At 54.3% G+C, this 21,503-nt stretch overlaps 1 protein-coding gene across 3 annotated transcripts in view; it reads left to right on the plus strand.

The window, feature by feature from the left end:
• VAC14 (VAC14 component of PIKFYVE complex) overlaps positions 1 to 21,306 on the plus strand; it is a 59,419-nt gene extending 38,113 nt beyond the window's left edge. The window contains exons 14-20 of one of the 3 annotated variants that reach the window (XR_005628908.1): positions 397 to 529; positions 15,370 to 15,544; positions 16,276 to 16,394; positions 17,200 to 17,279; positions 18,815 to 18,965; positions 20,446 to 20,706; positions 20,931 to 21,305. Coding sequence is in view for 1 of the 3 variants with exons in the window: in XM_039721368.1 (XP_039577302.1) it covers positions 397 to 529; positions 15,370 to 15,544; positions 16,276 to 16,394; positions 17,200 to 17,279; positions 18,815 to 18,965; positions 20,446 to 20,608 (821 nt within the window). In the remaining 2 variants the exon portion in view is untranslated. Of the gene's footprint in view, positions 1 to 396; positions 530 to 15,369; positions 15,545 to 16,275; positions 16,395 to 17,199; positions 17,280 to 18,814; positions 18,966 to 19,207; positions 19,495 to 20,445 lie in introns of all 3 variants that reach the window. The other 2 variants (XR_005628907.1, XM_039721368.1) reach the window with 2 other exon arrangements.
• Positions 21,307 to 21,503: the final 197 nt, after the last annotated feature.

Raw genomic sequence — 21,503 nt, forward strand, 5'->3', positions numbered from 1 at the left:
CAACTCACTAGCAATCTGGTGGTTTTGGGATGAGTGTACATGCCCTGTCTGAGGAGATGGGATTGGCTCAATTTACAGCCGCAGCCACTCCTTCGTCTAGCAGCTACTGAAGCTGAATAGCTCTGAGTTGAACTCCCAAAAATCCCATTTTAACCCCAGGTGCTGCTTCCAGGACTGTGACCACCATAAGATGCTTTCCCTTGGGCTGGAGAGAGCTAAGACAGGGCTGGCTCTGCTTGAACCAACCAGATGTGGTTATATGAGGCTTGAAAATCTTTCCATGCCCCTACCCTCATCATCTCAGTGCTGTGAGCATGTTTTGGTGTCTGCTCTCTCATCAAAGCTTTGGCAGCAAGGCTCTGGCAGCTCTAATTTGCTCTCCCATTGCCTCCCCAGGTACAAAAGGCCTGGAGTGCTCACCCTCCACCCCCACCATGAACTCCTACTTCTACAAGTTCATGATCAACCTGCTCAAGCGCTTCAGCAGTGAGCGGAAACTCCTGGAAACCAGAGGAGCCTTCATCATCAGGTCAGAGCACCCCACCAGCCTCACTGAAGCCCCTGAGCACCCCTGGATGGGTGGGACAGGGATGGCAGGGTCAAGCAGCCCAAGTACTACAATTGCTCTGAGCCAAAACCATTTCCTCGAGCTTCCCTCGCTCTCCAGCAAACGGTTTTGGAGCAAACGGGATTTGCCTTTCACATGTCAAGGCACCATATTTCTCTCCCATCCCCGGAGGCAAAGTGGCTCCTTATTAAACAATGTTGTCAGAGCCTGTTTCGTTAAGACACAGCGAGACCAGCCGGAGCAGGAAGACAGGCTTGCACTCAGAGTGCCAAGCTGAGTGAGTCCCTCCAGCCGGCTTGGCAGGATGCTTGCCCATCCAAAGCCATGTGTTTCAATGCATAGAGGTGGGAGAATTTGCTTCAGCTTTTTAAGGAGCTGTGGCAGAGGCTGGAGAGCCAAATGTTGTGAAGGATGGAATGCCAAGTGTCGTGGCAGCTGGCAGGCAGTCATCTTCATTGCAATAAAATCTGGGGCAAGGGATATCCATTCCTCAGCTCACTGGGAAATAACAGGGTTAATGGTCGAGGCGAGGTGGAGAAATCAGTGAGGAGGGTGGTGGAATCAGCTGGCAGGATCCTGGGTTTTCCTCCCTTGCTTTCAGGGATGTGGCATCAAAATGAACAGGGGAGAGCATGAGGTGCAGGCCATGCTTCTGTGGGAGAAGAGAGCCACCTCTCCAAAGGCACAGGGGTGTGCCAGGTACTGATGAAGAGGTCCCATCACTGCAGTGGGAAAATACCGCATGCAGAGCTCCCAAAATTTGCTAAGCTGGGCTGGGTGTGGAGTTGTGGCAGCCTAATTGTTGCCTAAGTCTGGATTCGTCCCAGAGACAGTATCCCACTCACAGTGTCCACTGTCCTCTCACCAGGCAGCACAGCCCCCAGGATAAGCCACCTTGGCAAGGAAGTGGCCTCATGCTGTGTTAGGGAAACAGGGTGACCAGAGTGACAGTGAGCCTGGGCAGGGTCCCATTTTAAAGCTCTCCTGTACCCTGGCCACCTCCAGCTTTTTCCCTCCATCTCTGGCAGGAGGAGCCTTGGCTGGCAGGCCCAGCTTTCCCAGCAGCCAGCCGGAGGTGCGGTGGGACTGGCTCACAGCAGCTCAGCAAGCTGAGGCTTTTTACAGTGACTCATGCCCCAAAAAATCTGGCAAAGCAAAAAAAAAAATAATTAAAAAATAGATGACTGTCCTTTGTCAAGTCACGTTGTTGTTCATATAGGGTAGATGCAGGACTGGAGCCAAAGTGGTGGTTCTGGGAGGGTGAGCCATGCCCTCAGGTACCAGTGATTAACTCTGGAACCTACTGATGGCGGGTAAAAGACTGGTGTAAACTAACAATTCTACTGCTTCCAGAAAAAGCAAGATGAAAATAGGGGAGAAAAACTTTTACAGGACTCTCTGGCAAAGATTGATCTCTTGCTGGAGAGACTCAGTGAATGTGGGAGCCTCATGGAGCTATTTTTAGCCACTTTTCAAATTGAAGCCGTATGCGCGTTCCCACGTTACATCCCTCCCCTGTCCACAAGCCAGCTCAGCTGTTTTGCACAGCAGAGTGAGAAGCCAGCCTCATGTTTGACTTAAGAGATGTTGGTGATGTTTCATCCTGAGCTGGAGAGTGCAAGGGGGATGCTTGGGAGACTGGGACAGCATCTGCTGAAGTGTGGTCCAGGACCACTGCTGCCTCTTTCCCAGGCTGGCCTGGGAACACTGAAACAGGGAAGGAAAATAGACCTATTACATTTAGGCAATGATTTCCAGCTGAAGGATTAGTGTTCACAGGAAAGGGAAATGGGGGACAGGGGTTTTATTCAAGCACAGCACAGCAGATTTCCCTGTTACGTTGCTGGTGGGCAAATTCAAAGGTCCGTGAGGTCACGTAGGGGATCTGCAATTAAAGGTAGTTTTTTTCTAATCCAACCCAAGTTTGTTCATGCTTGGTTTCTGACTCTGAAAGGACTTTAGTCACTGATATGTCCTCAGAGTCACAGAGACAGAGGTTACAGTACATTGTGTGCCTGGGGATGGGAGTGGGGTTTGACCACTGATCTCTGCAGGAGGTGGGACTGTCTCTTGCTCTGAAAGGACCTGTGATCCCCAACACAGATAGAACTGTTCCAGAGCCTGCCTGATGCTGGGAGATGGGTGGGAGAAGTACGTGCAGCCCCCACTGGCCGAATTCACCCTTGAAGCCTGGCTCAGGCAGAGATAGGGGCTGTGATGGGTGGTCTTGCCATCAGTAACCCCAGTCCCACAGTAGGTATCTGAGATGCTTTGCCAGAGAAAGAGCTAAGTGGAAACACAAACTTCCTTCAAAATAACAGGGAAACAGCTCCAAAAACTTCTATCATTCATAAGGAGGTATCCAGAGAATTTCTTCTCCTTTGCCTGTGACCACCATGCTGGGGATAACCCAACACTGGCACGTGGTCCCTCTGTCAGCACTGTTTGCTCATCAAAGACACAGATCAGTCTGCTGCCTTCCCAAGTGGGATCCAATGCCCATCAAACCATGGTGTGATGCCTCATCTGTGCCAAGGGCTTTAGGTTTAGGATCCCCTCAACCCTAGCAGATCTCACAGAGAGAAACCCTATGGCTGTGGTGGAGCTCACATGCCCAGCTGAGCCCCAGCAGGAGGAGTTGGACTTTATGATCCTTGTAGGTCCCTTTCAACTCCCTGTCATCTATGATCTGTGAGAAAGGAAGAGCAACATCCAGGAGAAGGCTCTTCAAAGTTGTTTACATGCCTCATGAATGTCTGGGCAAAGGATTTGCTGAGGAGATTCTAGTGGTACAAGTCCCATAGAGTCTCATGCTGTCCCACCCCTCTCCTGTGGAGGAGGAAGGGAAGCCTGCTCCCGTGATCACTTCCAATTTTTTTTTTTTCATTTGGCATCAGTTTTGTGCATTGCAGCTGACAGCATTCCTTTGGGGGTCCATTCTCTCTTACTGTCACTTGTGACCTTTTTTAGGCTGGAAGCCAGTAAAATTAGTCTGCCTTCAAAACTAAGAATACCAAATGCTGCCTTCTCCTCTCAAGCCAGGCATGTTTGCACTCATGTTTGCTCCTAAAGTGTTGTCAGAGGCAGGACCATCAGTTACCTCCCACCTTGATAAGCACATCTGAGGCCTTCCACCCTCCTCGCTAATTGCCCTGGCTGGCACGTGGCTGTCCTGGATTCACCAGAGCCCTTAAGCAAGAAGCAAATATTCCCATTCAGCTGCTGACCTCTTGGAGCAGCAGAAAAATGCGGAGGAGCTTCCAAAGCATCACATGGCTCCTTGGAGCAGCACGGCTGTCCTCCAGGCAGGAGCCCTGTGGAGGGAAAGCTGCTTGGCCAGTCAGGAGGCAGGCAGCAGAGCAGCACCGAGCTTTTCAGCTCACACTGAGATTTACAGGCTGCATTTCATTCCTCTTGGTTGGTACCAGCGCTGCGGGATGGGGGGATTAAGGGAGAGGTTAAGCCCTGCTGCAGGGACATCAGTGTTGCTGCTCAGAGCACAGTGTGAGGATAGGGCTGGCTGTCCTTGCAAGGAGCTGGCTTCTCCCCTCAACCAGCCCCCAGGGCTGGTTGTGCAGTTCCTGTGCTGTCCCCAGGGTCAGTCTGAGCTCCAGGAGCTGGTTCAACTGGCTAAGTCAAGCTTAGCACCAAAGCAGCCAGCTTTTTGCTGCTCTCTGAGATGGAACAGCTCAGACATTCATGGCTGATGTACCTTGCCACAGCAAATGAGCCCTCTGGGGTATGGGATGTGCTTGAGTGGCTGGAGACATCCCTATGCATGTCGTGTGTGGATGCTTTGAAGCACAGGGCTTAATTTTGAAGGCCATTTTCTTGCAGAGCAGTGGCACCCTGGGGCAGAGAGGATGCCTGAGTCAGCATTTGCTCCCCAGGCACAGCCTGCACGCAGGGGTTGTCTCAGCTTGTTTTATAGAGCTGTTAAACAAACCTCCCCACTGCCTGGCACTTTCTCACAGGGTGTTTTCTGAGGTTAAGCTGCTTGGAAGAGGCCCTGGCATGACTTTTCAACCACCTGGCATGTGATGCACCTGGTGAAACTTGCCCATTTGCCTGGGGATGGTCCTTGGCCTTTGGAGGTATGCTTGAACCCTGTGGGGACTGGCCAGGAGGGCTGGCTGGCTCTGCATCCCCTCTGGAAGACAGACTGGAGCATATAAGATTGTTCAGCCAATTTATGGCATTAGCTGCAGAGCTGGAAAATCCCAAGTCTCGTGATGGGGCCACAGATTTATACTTCCAGCAGACGGGAAAAGTTCACCTGGCTGGAAATTCTGACTGCTCTTGAGATCTCAAAGCCCTGCTGGGATGAGGCCAGTGGAGAGCTGGATAACAAGGGCAGAGCTGAGGACAAAGACTGGCAGGTCACACTGGGTGCATGAAGGGCTGTACATAACACCCTTGGGGCTGGAGTGGCCAGTCCCTCTTTTTGGGCATGACAGGGCTCTTCTGCCTCTGAGAGGCTGAGGCCAACTGTACACCACCAGTGTCTCCACAAAAAGTAGTGAAAAAGATACAAAGTGAGTTTGAACTTGCTAAGCAGAATGAGGAATCAGAGAGGAGGGGAGCAGAGGGCTGGAGGAGCACAGACATCCCTCCGATGCTCTTGGCAGGCCCGCAGTGAGGTGCGTGTTAAATCGCCTTGGACTGGCCTGCCTGGCATTCCCAGGGCCGTGCTCTGTCTGGGAGAGTGGGAAGGGAAGGGCTGCCTGCCAGCATCCCAGTGAGCAGGGCTGTGAGGAGGGAGTAGGGTGGGGGTTTAGCTGCAGGTTTGGATAGCAAGGGGTGCACTGGGGATCCTGTACAGAGCCAGTGGGTGTTTGTTTTGCTAATAAGGGGGTGCCACAACTACAGGATGCCTCTATAATGCAATGAGCCAGTGTCCCCCCAGCCCCATCCTGGCTCCTACCTCATCCCTAGCCTTGTCCTTTCCTCCTGCTGTGCTGTCCTCACTTCCCAGCCCCTCACTGGAAGAGGCTCAGGAGCTGGGGCTAACCAAAACCCTCCTCTTCTCTCAGGCCTGGATGCTCTTGAGCTCCTCTGGACACACATTTTCCTTGACCAAACACCCCAGTACCTCCTGATGATCTGGGAGGCACCCAGTGCTGGGATGTAGGACCCATTCCTCCTCCTTCCTCTGGATGCCATTGTGCCCCCTCCTGCTCCCATTGCCAAACCCATGCCCTGAAAATCCCTCTACAAGTGAATCAGGGCTGGAGGGGGGACACGTGTCACCTCTTCCTCTCTCCCACCCTCCGTGCCACTGCAATGCAGAACAAAACCTGCGTTTGTTTTTGCGGGAACCATTTGGCTTGTATTCAGCAAAGTGAAAAAAAAAAAAAAAAAAGAAGGGGAAAAAAATGGAGCCTCTTTGATAAACTGTGATATGAACTCGGGTAAAATCCAAACAGCTGTGAGTGCTACAAGGGAAGCTTCTGTGTTGGGAGGCAGCGAGCCTGCGAAAATCCACTGCTCTGCCTGCCAGGATGCTCGCTGGCCGCCTGCCCTCGGGCTCTAATGAACTGTGCACTCGCCATCCCCCTCCTCGTGCCTCACCGAGAGGAGGAACAGGAGAAAGCTTTCTAGTTGGTGGGTTTTTTTGTCCATTTGCAAAGCGAAAAGAGGGACTCCCTCTCACCCTGGCCAGGCACAGGGTGATGGAGCAGGGTGGTAAACATGCCCAGTTCTGCAGAGGTCAGTGGACTTCTCGCTCATCTCCAGCCCATTCCTCTGTGCCTCCTTTTAATTCTCCCTGCTGCCCAAAACCTTCTCTCCTCAGTTTGCCATGTAAAACCCATGCCTGGAGATCCAGAACAGTGCTACAGCGATGTGGTGGCAAACAGGCTCTGCATTCCTGCACTCTCCCTCTGCTCCAGGCTGGCACTGTGAATGCCCTCCGGGCTCTCCCCAGGCTCCTGTGGGATTTTGGAAGGAAGCCAGCAACCCCACTGTGTCTCCAAAAGCCCTCAGCTCTCAAATTGTCTTTTTTACATCGCACAATGAGCTCCGCAAGCCCACAGGAGCATGTGCTTATTGAGGTTTTAAATCAGTGAGTCTCTGGGACATCATTCTGGACTCTCTGATACCCTCCCAGCCTCATGAAGCAGGAGCCAGAGGGGGGAAAACCCAGTTTCCACCAGAGTAGAGGTTGGCTCTGGAGTCACAATGCCCCAGCAGTCACCAACAGCATGACCTTCACAAGGGAGGAGCCTGGTTGCTCTGTCAAAGGATTATCCCTGCTGGGAGAGCAGGAGCTGGGCCAGCCCTGGCCTCTCCCTCCTGGGGCTGTACCCCCAGGGAAGGACAGGAGATGCCTCCACTGAGCTGCAGGGGCTGGATGAGCTGGGGTGCACTAGGTCCTGGAAATGAGTTTGCTGTGCTAACCCACCAAAGCTGCTCCAGGAGCAGCCGTACTTGGAGTTGCCTGGAAGGATTTGATGGGTTTTCCTGTAGAAAAATGGGAACCACATGTGAGCAGCAGTGCCGGCGTGGGCTGGGACTAATTTGGGTCAGTGAGAGGGTGGAGGGGAGGAAGGGGAAATGTGCATACGAGAGGAAAACCCTCACAAAATGGCCAAGTTCCTTCAAAGGGCAGGTCCCCAGGTAGGGAAATCTGCTTCCTCCCAGCACTTTCCCTAGGATCACAGCAGGAATGCTGTAGAAAAGCAGTCTGTGGAAGGACGGAGCTGGGAGGAGGGGAACTGGACAGTGGGGAGAGGAGCCCACAGCCTCCCTGCTTGCTGGCTGTCATGTTCTGCTGAGCAGGGATTCAGCACAAACAGCGTCCAAAGTGTCTCCCAAATTTTCTTTGCCTGGCTGATGGGGTGATGACCCTCATCATGGGGAAGCAGCTTAACCTGTCTGATCCTGTTGGTTGGGCTCGGGTCTTCTGATGATGCTTCCTTTTCTGGCTCTACAGCTGTTTATTAAACTCAGTTTATTCATCTTTGTGGAGGGAAGAGCCGGGACAGGAAATCAGGCTGAGTAACAGTGTTTTTCCCCCCACCTCTCTTCCAGGGGATCTTGCTCAGTTATCCCCCAGGCACAGGGCATGCTCAGTTAATAACTGAGAAGAGCTCACCTCAGCCAGTGGGTCCAGCTGGGCACTCTGCTCCCAGGATGGGATGTCCTCAGATAAGATATCTCTGGATGGGACATCTTTAACTCCCCACTGAAAGCATAGAGCTGTGCAAAAGCCACTTTGGTTCCTGCCATTCAGTGCTCCTTCCCTTCGTGCATGAGCTGCTCCTTGTGTTTAGCTGCACCTGGAGCTGGTCCCCTCAAAGCACTGGGTACTCTCTTGGGTCCTGGCAAGGCAGGGAGCATCCATCTGCTCTCCTCTGATGCATCTATGGGCCTTGAAGGGTTTAAGGGAACAAGGCTCCTCAGGCTGCATCCCTCCTTGGGATCCCTCCAGGGATCCTGGCTCAGAAGGCAGGGCAGGCTTTGTGATCCAATGCAATGCTGAGAGGCAGCGGGTGTGGAGGCAAGCCTGGCACTAAAGCTGAAATAGCATCTGGGGTGTCTAAACCCTGGCATCAATGGGGTATTTTTCAGCTGACACTTGAGTAGGAAGTGCAGCAGGGCTCACTGAGTTATGGGCACCTCCTTCCCTGAGCTCCAGGATGTGCTTGACTTGTTGGCAGAAGAGACAAGGCAACTTCACCTCCCACCCCAGGGTACGCTTATCCCTGAGCCATGGGACACTGCCACTTCTTCCCAGTCCCTCTTTTCCTTCCTTCTGGAAAGCTTCACTTTCAAACACAGAGTGTATTCCTGCCATAGTCCATCCCTCTGCTTTCAGAGGTCTAGAGATAGCCAGCAGGACCATTTTCCCTCAGAGTTGCCTTCCCTACATGGGGATCCAAAGGCTCATCCATCTCTAGGACAGCGACCTGCTCCGTGGCCATGCTTTTAGGAACAAAAGCACTTTTATTTCTTCACCTTAAAGCAAAGTAATGGGGAAAGGTGAGCAGGGACCACAGCTCCCATCTCTGTACAAACTGTACATGCCCTGAACAGGATCAGTCTCTCCCAGCTCCTGTTGCCACAGCTTTGCACCCGCTCCTTTAACCTATTTTATTTGCAGTGATGAGAAATTATAGGGGGAGAAATAAGGCGCTTGTCAGTTTTCTTGAAAATTAGGCCACAGCTGTCAGCCTGAAAGGGAAGCGGACGTCTCGAAGGAAGGATCTGCTGTTGCTGCTGCTCTACAGTTCTCCCCCACTCCCAAGCCAGCCCCTACCCTTCCTCCCCTTCCAACAGAGCTTGCCTGAAAACATCAGTGCCCATTGTAAGTGCCCCTCTGGGAAGAGGTTCTGGAGGGCTCACGTGAATGTGAGTTCTCAGCTGTGGTGGTGGCTGGAGCCAGGCACGTGCTCTAGTGCTGCTGCTGGTGCCTCCTGCCTGGGGCTTGAAGCACCAAGAGCCCAGGGCAAGACTTGCATTTGCCATCCATTTTGCCATCAAGTCACTGGCAAGTTTAAAAGTTGGAAAATAAGTGCTTTGGGCAGGTAATTTTTTGCTTTCCTGGAGAGTTTGGAAGGGAAGGTTTGCCTGTTTTTCAAGTGAGCCTTTTGTAGATGCTCAGATGTTCCTCTGCAGGATTTTGTAAGCTTTGCAGGTCATCAGTGACTCATCAGTGCAGGTGCTCAAGGCCAGTTTGGATGGGGCTTGGAGCAATCTGGTCTAGTGGAAGGTGTCCCTTCCCATGGCAGGGGGGTTGAAATGAGATAGGTTTTAAGGTCCCTTCCAAGCCAAACCATTCCAGAATTCTATGGGCAGGATAGCTTTATCCATAAGTCACTATAAAGTTTCCTCAAGGAAAGTCCTGGCACACACCAGCTTGAGCAGCTGGAGACTGGTGCTGGTTGTCTGTCTAGTGGGCTGCACCTTGGAGGAGCTGTCACATTCATCTGTGTTATGCTAAAAGTTGGGCCATACCTTGGGCTGAGTGGACTATCAGGTTTCCAAATTTAGTTGTCTTTAGCTTCTGGCCCATTCCAAAGGATATTACTCTTTCCTTCTCCTTGCTACAGCCCTGTTTCCCTCTCCTGTTTGGTACAGAGCTGCAGGTATCTTACTGATCATAAAAATGTCCAGATGTGTTGGATATCTGCTGGGAGAATTCAAGGTGATCTTATTGAAGGACACTGTTCTCCAGCCATGTCCAAGGTGGGAATAAGGCTGAGGCATCACATCCACCTTCATCAAGGTGGATGTGCCCAGCTTCAGGCTGGACTATCAGCTTTAGTGTGCAGCAGGGCAGCCATCCTGCCAGCCAGGACAGGAACCTGATGTCCAGGGGGAGCATCAGGAGGAGCAGAACCCACGGGCTGAGGCTCTGCAGGATCAAGACCAGTTGAAGCTGGCCTGAAATACTAACCTACACTTGTGCTGTTCCTCTCAGGCATCTGTTTGGTTGCTGTGGGGATCCCCAGGGATCCCTGGGGAGTGCCTTACGCTGAGGCAGCGTGGCCCAGCGCTGAGCTGGCACTGTGGCTCCCTCAGCAGTTGTCACTCTGATGGCTGCTGCCAAGCAGACGCTCCGTGGGAGGCTTTTCTTGTTTGCAGTGAAACACTCTGCACCTTTCCCTTTTCAAGCGAAGGCATCACAGGGCTTGTGTCCTCAGGCTTTCTGAGATCCACACATCCCCTCCCAGAATCCACACATCTCCTTCCCAGATCCACACATCTCCTCCCAGGATATGCACATCTCTGGTCTGCAGCTTTCGCCGAGTTTCCCTGGGGAGCTTGATAACCATTCCAGGAAAGCAAAGCTGATGAGGGTCCTTCTCCTCCCCAGACCTGCCCCCTGGACAGAAGGAGCTCCCCTGCTCCTAAACCTCACAAACACTTCAAAATCCCTTACATAAAATGCTATGAATTTTGTAAAGCAGGAGCTGCTGGGGTTGCTATGGTTTCCCTTGCCCAGAGGAGCAGCTCTGGAGCCTGGATTCAGGAAAGGGGGGATTAAAATGGAGGACTAGGATTTTCACTGCTGATATGGAGGGAAAGGATGGGACAATGACATCCTGCTGCCTTCCCCACTAGCTCTCTTCGCCTTCTCCCCTTCACATCCTAATTTTATCTATGCTTTCTCTGCAAATTCCTAAAGGATCCCAGCTGCTGGGCCAGGCTGGGAATGTTGCTTTTGCCAGCAGGAGAATTTCAGAGGGATAGGGAGGGGCAGTGGGTATCGCAGAGGCTGTGGATTTCCTGGTTGGGTGGGTTAAGCCAGGGCATCTGTTGGGGAGCTTGGGGTGTGCAGGAAGGGTGGGGGGTAGCCTTTGGGAGGAGAGAGGAAGGGAGCAGAGGAAGAGGAGAGTTGGGAGGAAGTATGGAGGGGCTCTGCCTTCCTCACAGCTGCGGAAGACCCATGAGTGGAAAAGTGGAGCAGAACCCCTCAGAGTATCACTCCAGGGCCTCAGCCAGCTCCTTCCACAGCTCAGGCTCTGTCCCAGTTGCTGGAAGTGGGACGAGACATGATCCTCTCCCTGCTGGGGCCCCGTGTCTATTAGCCCAGAGCTAATAAAGCAAATCACTGGTGCTTAATGAAGAAGCACCTGCTTAATTGAACACAGCGGGATGGTGCTCAGCATGGCCAGGCAACAGGACAGGACCAGTGTTTCCCCCCAGGCACCCCACAGATCCCAGAGGAGGAGACAGTTCTGCAGTGAAACTGGATCTCATCTTACTTTTTTTAGATTTTAGGGAAAAACAAAGGTTCACCTTCTTCAAGCAGGCATTGGTCTGGCCTGAGCCTCTGCCACCCTGTTCCTGCATGATGGCTCAGGGCAGGGGACGGGGCTGAAGTGGTTAAAGGGACGAGCGAGCAGGATGGGAACTCTGACAGCTCCCTGAAATGATGATGTTTAGATTAGCCGGTTTCCAGGCATCAAGTTGTCAAAGCAAGAGGGCTGGGAGGGACGCCGGGGCTTGTCCTTAATTGGAGATGTGGCTCTAAAGCCACCCCATCTTGCCAACATCCTCTGGGCTCCAGCACGCTGCCCTGCAGCAGCTCCCTGCCCCTGCACGATCCCTGTTCTGCATGTTCCCATACCTCATCCCACCGCACCGACCATTTGTGTGATGAGAATTCATTGTGATTGACATTGCTGTGCTGGCAGTTTGGTGGCTGCTACATCAGAGACACAGGGGGACCCTAGGGTGGCATGGGCACGCAAAGCTTGTGGTGACCTCTGTGGCTCTTCCCTTGGCCAGCCTCATGTTGTCAAGGAGTCCTTTAGGCAAGGGGACAGGCCAGGTCCTGTGACTGCAGAGGGGCTGGAGGTGACCTGCTGGGTCCCTTGGGAGCCCCACGGTGGCTCGAGGTGTCCCTGAGGCATCAGGTGGATGCTGCCTCCCATCTGCCTGCAGCCACATTCCTTGGCTCCATAGGAAAGGCTTGAATAACCCTTTTAATTTAAGGAGTTAAATTTTAATGGCCTGGATACCTCATTTCATTATCACCATGTGCCTGCACTGCCAGCTGCGTAACATAAACAATGAGTGCCATGATGCTCTGCAGCTCCTGCCTCCCTGGGGACACTTCTTGCCCTCTTCTTCCATGCCAGGAGATCCTTGGGTCCCCATGGGCAAGGGGATGCACACCACCCATAGGGATGCAGGGAAAACTCCAGGGAGAGACATCTTCCTGGAATGATGCTTCCAGGGGGATTAGCCAGTTCCTTTTGTCATCACATCATGTGTGTATGGGGAGATATATATATTTAAGGGGTGTGTGTATGCATATATATATACACATATTTATGGGATGTATATATCCAGGATATATTTATGGTGTGTACATATAAGGGGTATGGCTCCCACTTTCCATCCCCTCTGCCCTGTTCCCTTCCACAGCCACTCCACCAGCATCTCAATTGAAGCCACCTGTCCTCTGTTCAGCCCCTTTCCCTGCCTCCTCCCAGCCAGCCTGGCGTTCCCCTCATGCCATCAAAGCCTCCCAGGGAATGGGCTCCTGGGGAGGCTCCCACCCCACCAACAGCCGCCTGGTGCTGGCAGTTGGGCTCAGCTGCTGGCTGCTGTCACAGAGGCCAGCAGCTGCAGGACCAGCCAGCTGTCCCCTCCTTTGGGGATTGCTTTTGGGATATGCCGACCAAGGGGCTTCACGGAGGGGAGTTTGAGGTCTCTGCCACTGCCATAGGAGGATGCTGTGCACTGGCAAACTCATTCTGCTGGTGGATCCCAGAGAACCTGGGGGCAGCTGGAGGGGCTGGTGCCCAAGCAGGACAGCATCCCCATGAGGTGACACAGCTCTGAAGCAGGACAGTCTCCACACAGCTGCTTCTCTAACACCCCGACAGTTTCCAGTTCCCCAGTGCCACTGAAAGGAGGGGGGAGAATACCAACCCTGCCCCACTAATCAAAACCAGGCCTGAAATTAGAAAGCAGCTCCCATTCAGCCCCCTGCTCACTGCAAGCACAGCATTCACCAGCCAAATGGCAGAGCTCCTATTTATGGAAAGCAAGGGCCTTCCTTTTCCATGGAGGACCGGTGGAGGGGGAACCTGAAAGGCATCCCTTTTGTCATGGGGGAGGTTACTGAATTGCCCTCAGTGCTCCCTGGCACTGTTTCTCTTGTTTAAGCTCTTGCAATAGTCTTCTTGCCTGGAAGGTGTAAAACACCAGCTCCCCACTAGCCATGAGCATTGCAGCCAGTCCCAGCTGTACTGGTGCACCAACCACTTCACTGCTGAGACTAAAACTATCCCAGTGTTTGTCCCTGGAGAACCTCTCCCTTCTTTGGGCACATTACACCATCCCACTTCATGGTTCAAGTGCCCAGCACGGCTGCTGGAGAAAGCTTGGCAGGGCTGGGGCATCCAGTTATCCCCCCTTGCTGGAGAAGAGTAGCATGGAGCCACTCCTGGGCTGGGCTTGGTTCTGCTTTGCTGCAGCTGGCAGTGACTGGATCCTGCCTGCAATGCTGAGCTATTGATTTGCTTTTGGCTCCATCAGGCTGGATTAAAAGCCTCTGCCTTCCCCTTTCCTCCCTCCATGCCTCACTTTCCCACCGCTCTCCCTCCTCCAGCCAGCCTGTGTCCAAGCGGCGAGAAATCAGGGAAGCGTTTTCATCCCCATGAATGCAGCCGGTTACGTAAGAATAATTGGGATAAATGAGCTTATTTATCACAGCCCGTTCCATTTTAGCGGGTCCAGGGCGATCGCCGGGCTGGGTTACATAAAATCCCGCACAGAGCATCTCATTGTCCAGCAGCAGCCACACGGGATGCGGGAGCTGCCCGTGGAGAGCAGCCAGGGCTGGGTGAGGAGGGAAGGGATGATTTGGCAGGACGAAGAGCTGGGAGGAAGATGAGGGGTTTCTTCCTCCGCATGTTGAGGAGGGAAGATCTGTTTCTTCATTCTGCTCATGTTTACCTAAACCACCAGGCTTTAGGGTATGGTCTTTGGAGTCTAACTGTAGCCAAATAGTCTTCCTCTGGTCTGTCCTCACAGGAACAGGGGCTGGAAATTCATATCCTTCCTCCTCCTCACCCCAGGAGGTGAAAACATGACTTCCAGGCAGGGGACGTTCAGGTGTACCTCCTACCTCCAAGCCAAACCAGGTAGCTAGTGAACACCTCCCACCCAGCAGCCCAAGCAGTTGATCCTTGTTTTGCCTCTTTAATCCTCCCAGAGATGCCTCCAGGGGAAAACCTGAATCCAGCTAAAACTGTGTGGTGGGGAACTGTGTTTGGTAGGAGCTGGGGAAAAGCAGAGTTGCTGTGGGGGATGCCTTGCTGCCAAGGTTCCCTGTCAGCCCATGGGGAAATGTAGTGAGCCAGGGAGCATCCCAGTTTGAGGAGAAGCTGGGATGCTGGGGAGCTAGGTGGGCTTCCCTGTATCACTCCAATCCCCACACTGGGGATCTGAGCTGGCACTGGGCAGCATTTCAGGTGTCCTCAGACAAACTGCCCAGAAAGGCAAGAGCCTGGAGAAAAACAGGAAATCCCCAAATCCAAACAAATGTGGGAGAAAAAAAATCAGATGGTTTTATTTTTTTGTTACTGGACTAAAAAAATGTTGAAAATCTTGGGAATGCCTCAAGGTTTGTTAAGCAGGACATTCCTGCTGTGACCCAGCCAGGCAGATCAGCGTGGGCCGCAGTGCTGGTTACACTGTTTTGGGGAAAGCACTGCTGGCAGGATATCCAGTGGAACAGAAACATCTTCCAGCTTCACCAGCTCGATCTCCGGAGCCACTCAGCACCGGATCTCGTGGCAGCTGGGGCATGGAGGAGTTCAAAGAGCAGCCTCTGGCTCCAGGACTGCCGGGTTGCACAATGCCGGGAGGAATTGCTTCGTCCCGCTGGCTGCACTCCCTGGGATGTTCCCCAGTGTCAGTGGGGTACTGGTCTGACTAGACCATCACATGCCATCTGCAGTGGTGCTGCTGCACACTCGCTACACTGGTCAGGCTGGAAAGTGACACTGAAACCTCCTGAGGGAGGTCATGGGAAGGCTTGGGGTGGCACGAGCCATAGTAGTGGGTGCCAGCAAGGTCCCAAAGCGATTATGACCAGGGGCATTAAACCAGCTATGATTTTTGTTCTTGTCCTGGTGTGAATAACTGCATCCTCCAAATGCAGAGCTTGGTATTGCCCCACAGCATCTCCCTTCTGGTACCACCATACTCACCCAACCTCTGGTGCACCTGGATCTCCTCCCTGGTCCTTTCTGGAGAAGTGGGCTCACATCAGAGTCTTGATTGTACTCATTAACCATCCTTTCCCCCTGCTTTCTCTCCTCTGTGATAAACAGGCAGCTTTGTCTACTTCTGAATGCAGAGAACATCTTTCACTCCATGGCAGACATACTGCTTAGGGAGGAGGACCTCAAATTCGCCTCTACCATGGTCCACACCCTCAATACCATCCTGCTGACATCCTCCGAGCTCTTCCAGCTGAGAAACCAACTGAAGGACCTGAAGACCCCGGTATGGGCAGCAGGAGCAGGCTTAGCAGCTGGAGAGACATAATGGGGGTGCTGGGGACCTGGCAGCCACCTGGGAGTGTGTCTGGCTGCTCAGTCCCTGCCTGGTGGGTCCCAGGTTTGGAGCTGGGGCAGCCTATTTATTCATCCACGCTTCAGGAACTGAGGATGGGCTTGGAGGATGTGCCCAACTCTGCCCAATTCTTGCTTTTCTACCTGGAATGGGAATGGGCTTACTGAGCCCTCAGGCAGCTGCTGCCTCCTTCCATTTGCCCCTCCATGGGCTGTGGGACAGGTGACAGCAGGAGGAAAATCCTGCAGTCCCTTAACTGTCCCTCCCAGGAACAGGCCCACAGGATTTGCTGAGCAGCTGCTGCCAACACCAGTGACATCCAAGGAAGGAGAGAAGGAAGATTTATGCTCCTCCTCCTCCTTCTGCTGAAAACCAGTGACGCAGGGGTGTCCCCTTGGGTGGGACAGCATCATCCTCCTGCCCCTCATCCTGATGTGGACTCAGCAGTCCTGAGTGCCACCTCATCATACTGTCACCCCAAAGCCCACCTGGTCTCCATCTCCTCAGGCTGAGGCTCATGCCAGTGCCAGGTGGACTTGGTGGGTCCAGGGACATCCCTGTGTGTTTTGGTGGCACTTGTGGGTTGGTGTTGGGTTCCTGGGGCCGTGCCATGTGTGTGCTCCCAGTGGTGACCAAACCCCAATGGTTCTCTTTTTCCCCAGGAAAGCCGTAACCTCTTCTGCTGCCTGTACCGGTCCTGGTGTCACAACCCTGTGACAACTGTGTCCCTCTGCTTCCTTACCCAGAACTATAAGCATGCCTACGACCTCATCCAGAAATTGTATCCTTTGGGGATTTTCTGCCAGGGTGGGGCCTGACCAGGCCTTTAGTCCCTCTGTGGCAATCAAGGTCACCCTGCAGGCCAGCCCAGCCTCCTGCCTGCAGCCCATCATTACCGGGGCAGGGCAGCCTGTGCTGGGTGTGTGCCAGCTCCCTTCCCCTGGTGTCATCCCTTTTTTTGTGGTGAAAAGAGAGGAAGGCGTGCACTGACTGAGCCTTGACCTTCCCCTGCCCAGGAGGGGAGGCTCCTCAACATCCTCTTCCTCCCAGGAAGATGAAGGCTTTGGCCTCCTGGCCTGGTGAGGAGCAGGCAGTGCACAGCACAATCCCCGGTGAGCTCACCATCTGTCTACAGCAGAATGATTATTTTCACGTGCCAGCAAACCCCAAGCCTCTCTGAGTAGTTTTCCAAACGAAGAAGCTCAATAACACGCTCAAGTTCCCTTCCCGGTGCACACCGGCATTCCTTCTGGGAGAACTCACCATCCCTGTGGGTCGGGGTAAAAGCAGCATCCTCCCCTGAACGCTCATCCTGCCTGCTCTGAGCTTTTTGGGCAGCCTGCCTCTTCCCCTATACCTGCCTGCTCATCTGTCTCCCTCCATCATCCCTTGGCCACCCTACAGACCTGTCAGCCCTGCCTGCATGCAAGCCTTGCCTGTTCCCTGCCTGCTCACATCCCACAGGAGCTGTGGATGCAGGGAGCCTTTGGCAAAGCCGTGGTCCTCACCAGGCATCGCCCTCGTGAGCCATCTGCTGCTGCCTGGCCACCTTTTTCCAAGGTAACCTCCTTAACAGCCGCGTGCAGCGGGGACCTGGAGGTCACCGTGGATTTCCTCACTGAGGTGGACAAGCTGGTGCAGCTCATCGAGTGCCCCATATTCACGTGTAAGGAGGAGACCCCGCGTGGGGAAGGGGCAGCATGCCGTGCTCCCCCTCCCCGCGCCTCCATCGCAGGCGGCAGCCGCCGCACGAGGAAATAGAGCAGAAGTTATGAGACTTCTTGCCGGGAGGTTTGCCCAGCACTGGAGCTGCCCGCCGGGAAAAGGGCACGCTGGCAGCACGGGGGGGCAGCAGTGCCCCCCAGATATAGGTTAAGGGAGCGAGCAGCACTGGCATCCAACAAAAGGGATGGGAGAAGGGATGGAGGGGGCCTGGATCACACTGAGCATCTCCAGGGATGCACGAGAAGGGCGTCAGGTGGGGGAATGCTCTGTGCCACCCTCGGATGCACAGGATGGCATTGTGGGTGCTGCTGAGGCCCTTTGCAAGAAAAGGGCCTCATTTTTATAGAAATGAAGAGTTCAGCTCTAAAAAACTGCTGATGTTTTTTCCAGCATCCAGCAGTGTGTGTCCCCCACTGGGTAATGCAGCAGTGCCTGGCCAGGGGCTCAGGGGTGTGACACTGGGTGCCAGGATGGTGGCAGGGGATGTGGCGGGGTGACCTGTGGCTGTGGGAGGGTTTCTCATTATGTCAATTTGCTGCCCCTGGGCTTCTCATTGAAGGTGTAGCAGGGCACTGAGGTTGTTGGGAAATGTCCTGGAAAGGACTTTGTGGAGCACCTATATAAGTCCAGGATGATATTAGGGAATATTTAAGGGAAGAGGTTTAGAGCAGCTGGGCAGTAGAGGTGCTCATTCCTGTAGACCCTGTCCCATATCCCCCGGATGACTGTCCCAGTGTGTGAGGCACCCACGTGTCTGTGGTGGTTTTGCATGCCCCAGAATTATTCATTGGTGGTTCCCCAGCCCACTCACCTTAGTCCACACATCTCAGGGTAGGGGATAGACATGTCCCCTATAAAGTGACATCCCTGGTGATGGCTCCCTTCACTGGGAACACCAGCAGTACAGGTGACAACCAGGAGGTGAGATGCTGAGACCAGACCTTGCCCCGTCTCTTGGGCTGCCCCTTCAGCTGGGCAGCTTAGGGCTCCATGAGCACAGCAAGGGATGGAGCCAGAGGGTGGTTTTGCCTCTACTGAGCAGAACTGAGGCCCACCACATGTAACCCTCAGAACCAAGCGGAGGGGATTCCTTCTGCTCCAGAGAGTCCTCAGGAGGGTGTCACCCAGCCCTCTGGATGTGATGCTCCAGGGTGGGTATTTCTGCTAAATCTGAAGAAGCTGAGGAGCGGTCCCGTGTTGCATGTGTGTTCTCAGGCAGACAGCATGGACAGCCTCAGGGGTGAGTGGTATCAGGAGTGGCAGACTGGGGAGCCAGTTGCCCCCAGGGGGCTGTGTCAAGAAGAGGGACTTTGGGGCACCATGGGACACCAAGATGGGTGGGTTAATGAAAGGGGAGAGGGGTGCCATCAAGTGCCCCTTGGGGTGGCTGGCAGAGGCGGTGGGAGGAACCTGCTATTGCAGCTGGAAATGAAATGCATTTTCCCTGCCTTCCCATCCTCTTCTGTCCTCTTCCAGATCTCCGCCTGCAGCTGCTGGATGTGAAGAACAACCCCTACCTGATCAAGGCTCTCTATGGCCTGCTGATGCTGCTGCCCCAGAGCAGCGCCTTCCAGCTCCTCTCCCATCGCCTCCAGTGCGTGCCCAACCCAGAGCTCATGCAGACCACGTAAGTGCTGGGGGGATGGACCAGCATCAGCATCAGGGCTGGATCAGCTGTTCCCCACAGCTGAGCATCCCTGCCATTCCAGGCTCAGCCCCGATCCCGGGCTCAGCCCCATGCTCTGCCTTCCACCCCCCAGCTCCGCTGCGGCCGTGGCTGCTCCTTGTCCCCATGGCCGGGAGTGTTGGCCAGGGGGGTTTTTTGTGTCTATATTTGGTAACCCTGGGAGGGCTGTGCCTCATCCACAGGCATTTGGCATCCGGGATGGAAAATTTCACTTGTGGGGTCGCTATGGAAACGAGCAGAGCTGGGAAGGAGGTTTATGGAGAAAGACTACAGCAGCTGGGGGGGGGCTCCCAAAGCATCCCCCCTGCAGCCTGGACAGCCTTCACAGCACCCAAAAGGATCCTGGCACCCTGCTAATGCCTCCGGATGGCTGCTCCATTCCCACTCCTGGCCATTGGGGATCCGTGAGATGTGCAACGGCGGCATCTCCCTGGGGACCAGCTGAGATCCTCGTGCTCCCTGCCCAGGGGTGCTGCCAGTGGGATTTGCTTTCCAACCCTTGGCTAATGAGTAGTGGAGGGGCTCGATGATAAAGCTGGCTGTGCCTTGGCGCAGTCCTGGGAACAAAAAGAGCTCCCAAGATGGGCAGGTTTCTGAATTAACCCCCTGCTGCTGTTGTCGCTCCTTGGCTTTTAACTGCTTCCCTGGGATGGCTTTTATCCCTCATGGCCTCCGGCACTGAGCTCCTACCCACAAACCAGCACTGATATTTAATTGGGGGGGCGGAGAGGGGGCTGCTTGTGCTTCCCCCTCCTTTTTTCCCCCCACTAACCCTGGCAGTGGGGGTTTTTCGAGCTGTCAGACAGCCTGAGCATCTGATTAACTCTGACCTACATTCCTTCAAACACCGAAGCCGGCTTTCATAACCGGCCAGTCCCAGCTGCCCCCTCCCCAGGGACATACCAGGGCCACCAGAGCTGCCTGCCATCTTCCCATGGGCATCCTGTGGCTGGTGTCTGCTCCTTCCTTGCATAGGGACAGCACAGGGATGAGTATCCATGGCTGGAACCCTAGGGAGCCTGCATTTGGAGGCTCCAGCCATGGGTGCTCATCCCTGAGGAGTGTCACTGCTGCCACTGGATGTTTTTTGCTCACTCAAAGAAGCAGACGTGGAAGCTGAGGCATATGGCCCTGACATCCTTATCTCACTGCTTTTGACTGCAATGGCTTGGGATAGAGAGGAGTATGTGTCAGAGGAGTTAAACCTCCCATGTGGGGCCAAGATGCAGATGTCCCTTGTCCCCTCCTTGTCCCAGGACCTCTTGGGCTCTATCTCACACCCTTAAAGGAAGAAAATATGTCTTTGGGGGTATTTTATGAGGCACCAGCATGACTAGGATTTGCTGAGCTCAGCTTCTTCAGGACAAGGTTTTGGTACTGCCAGTGCTGGATGCTCACAGCATCTCTTCCCACCCTGCAGGGACAGCACCAAGCCCAGCACCAGCTTGAAGAGAACAGCAGCCTCCAACATCGACTACACGGAGCTGCTGCAGCACTTTGAGAAGGTCCAAAACAAGCACCTGGAAGCACGACACCAGCGAGCCGGGCGGGCAGAGCAGCTGGACCGGCGCGTGGTCCTCTGAGCACCCCTGGCCCCGTGGGTGTGCAGAGTTGCTGGGGCAGGGACCAGGGACACAGACCAGGGAACAGGCACACCGGTTGCTGGCCACCAGAGGATTTGGTGGGTTTAATGGAGATGGGCAAGCACTCAACACAGGGCTGTCCCCTCTGTGTGTGTGGATGAGGGGGGACCCTCAGGCTGTGCCCAGCTTTTCCTGTGGGTGCTGGGGGGACATGGGGAAGGGTTGCCCAAGGAGAGGGCCGAGGTAAAGCACCTCGTCTTCTCTTGCAATGGGGCGAGGGAACTCCCCTTTGCTTTGCTAATGCCTTTCCCGTGACTGTCAGCTGAGCGCCCAGCCTGCTGCCAGCAGCACCGGAGGAGGGGAAGGGAAGACGGGAGCAAGCCCTGGCCTTCCGCCCTGGAAAACAAGCACACGGGGCCGCCAGCCACCTCCCACCACCCTGACTTCCACCCTCTGGTTCCGAGGCCCTGCTGGAGGTGGCATCTCACTTGGGGAGACACTTCTGTGCCCGACACTTGGCCCCCTCCCTGCATTCACACATCCTCTCCGAGTCCCCGGCTCTTGGCAGGGAAAACTGCACAGCTTCAACTCCCAGCCAGCACTAGGGGACATGGGGAGCAGTGGACCTAACCCCAGACTCCATTCCTTGTTTCTTCATTAAGCTCCCCGTGATAAAATAAACAAGCAATGCAGAACAGCCCATTCCTTGTTGCTGGGCTTCCCATCATAATTTGTTCCAAGTGCAGCCAAAAACACAGCAAGGGCAGGGGATGGCATGGAGCGTCTTGCTTGACCCTGTGCCCTGGGCTGGCCCAGCCCTGCCACGTTGGCTTGCCAGCAAGCAGAACTTCTCCGCCTGCTCTTCTTCCCAGCAGGAAAAAAACACCACTGAAAT

Source organism: Passer montanus, unplaced genomic scaffold, assembly GCF_014805655.1.
Source record: "Passer montanus isolate IOZ18808 unplaced genomic scaffold, ASM1480565v1 scaffold45, whole genome shotgun sequence".
NCBI lineage: Eukaryota > Metazoa > Chordata > Aves > Passeriformes > Passeridae > Passer > Passer montanus.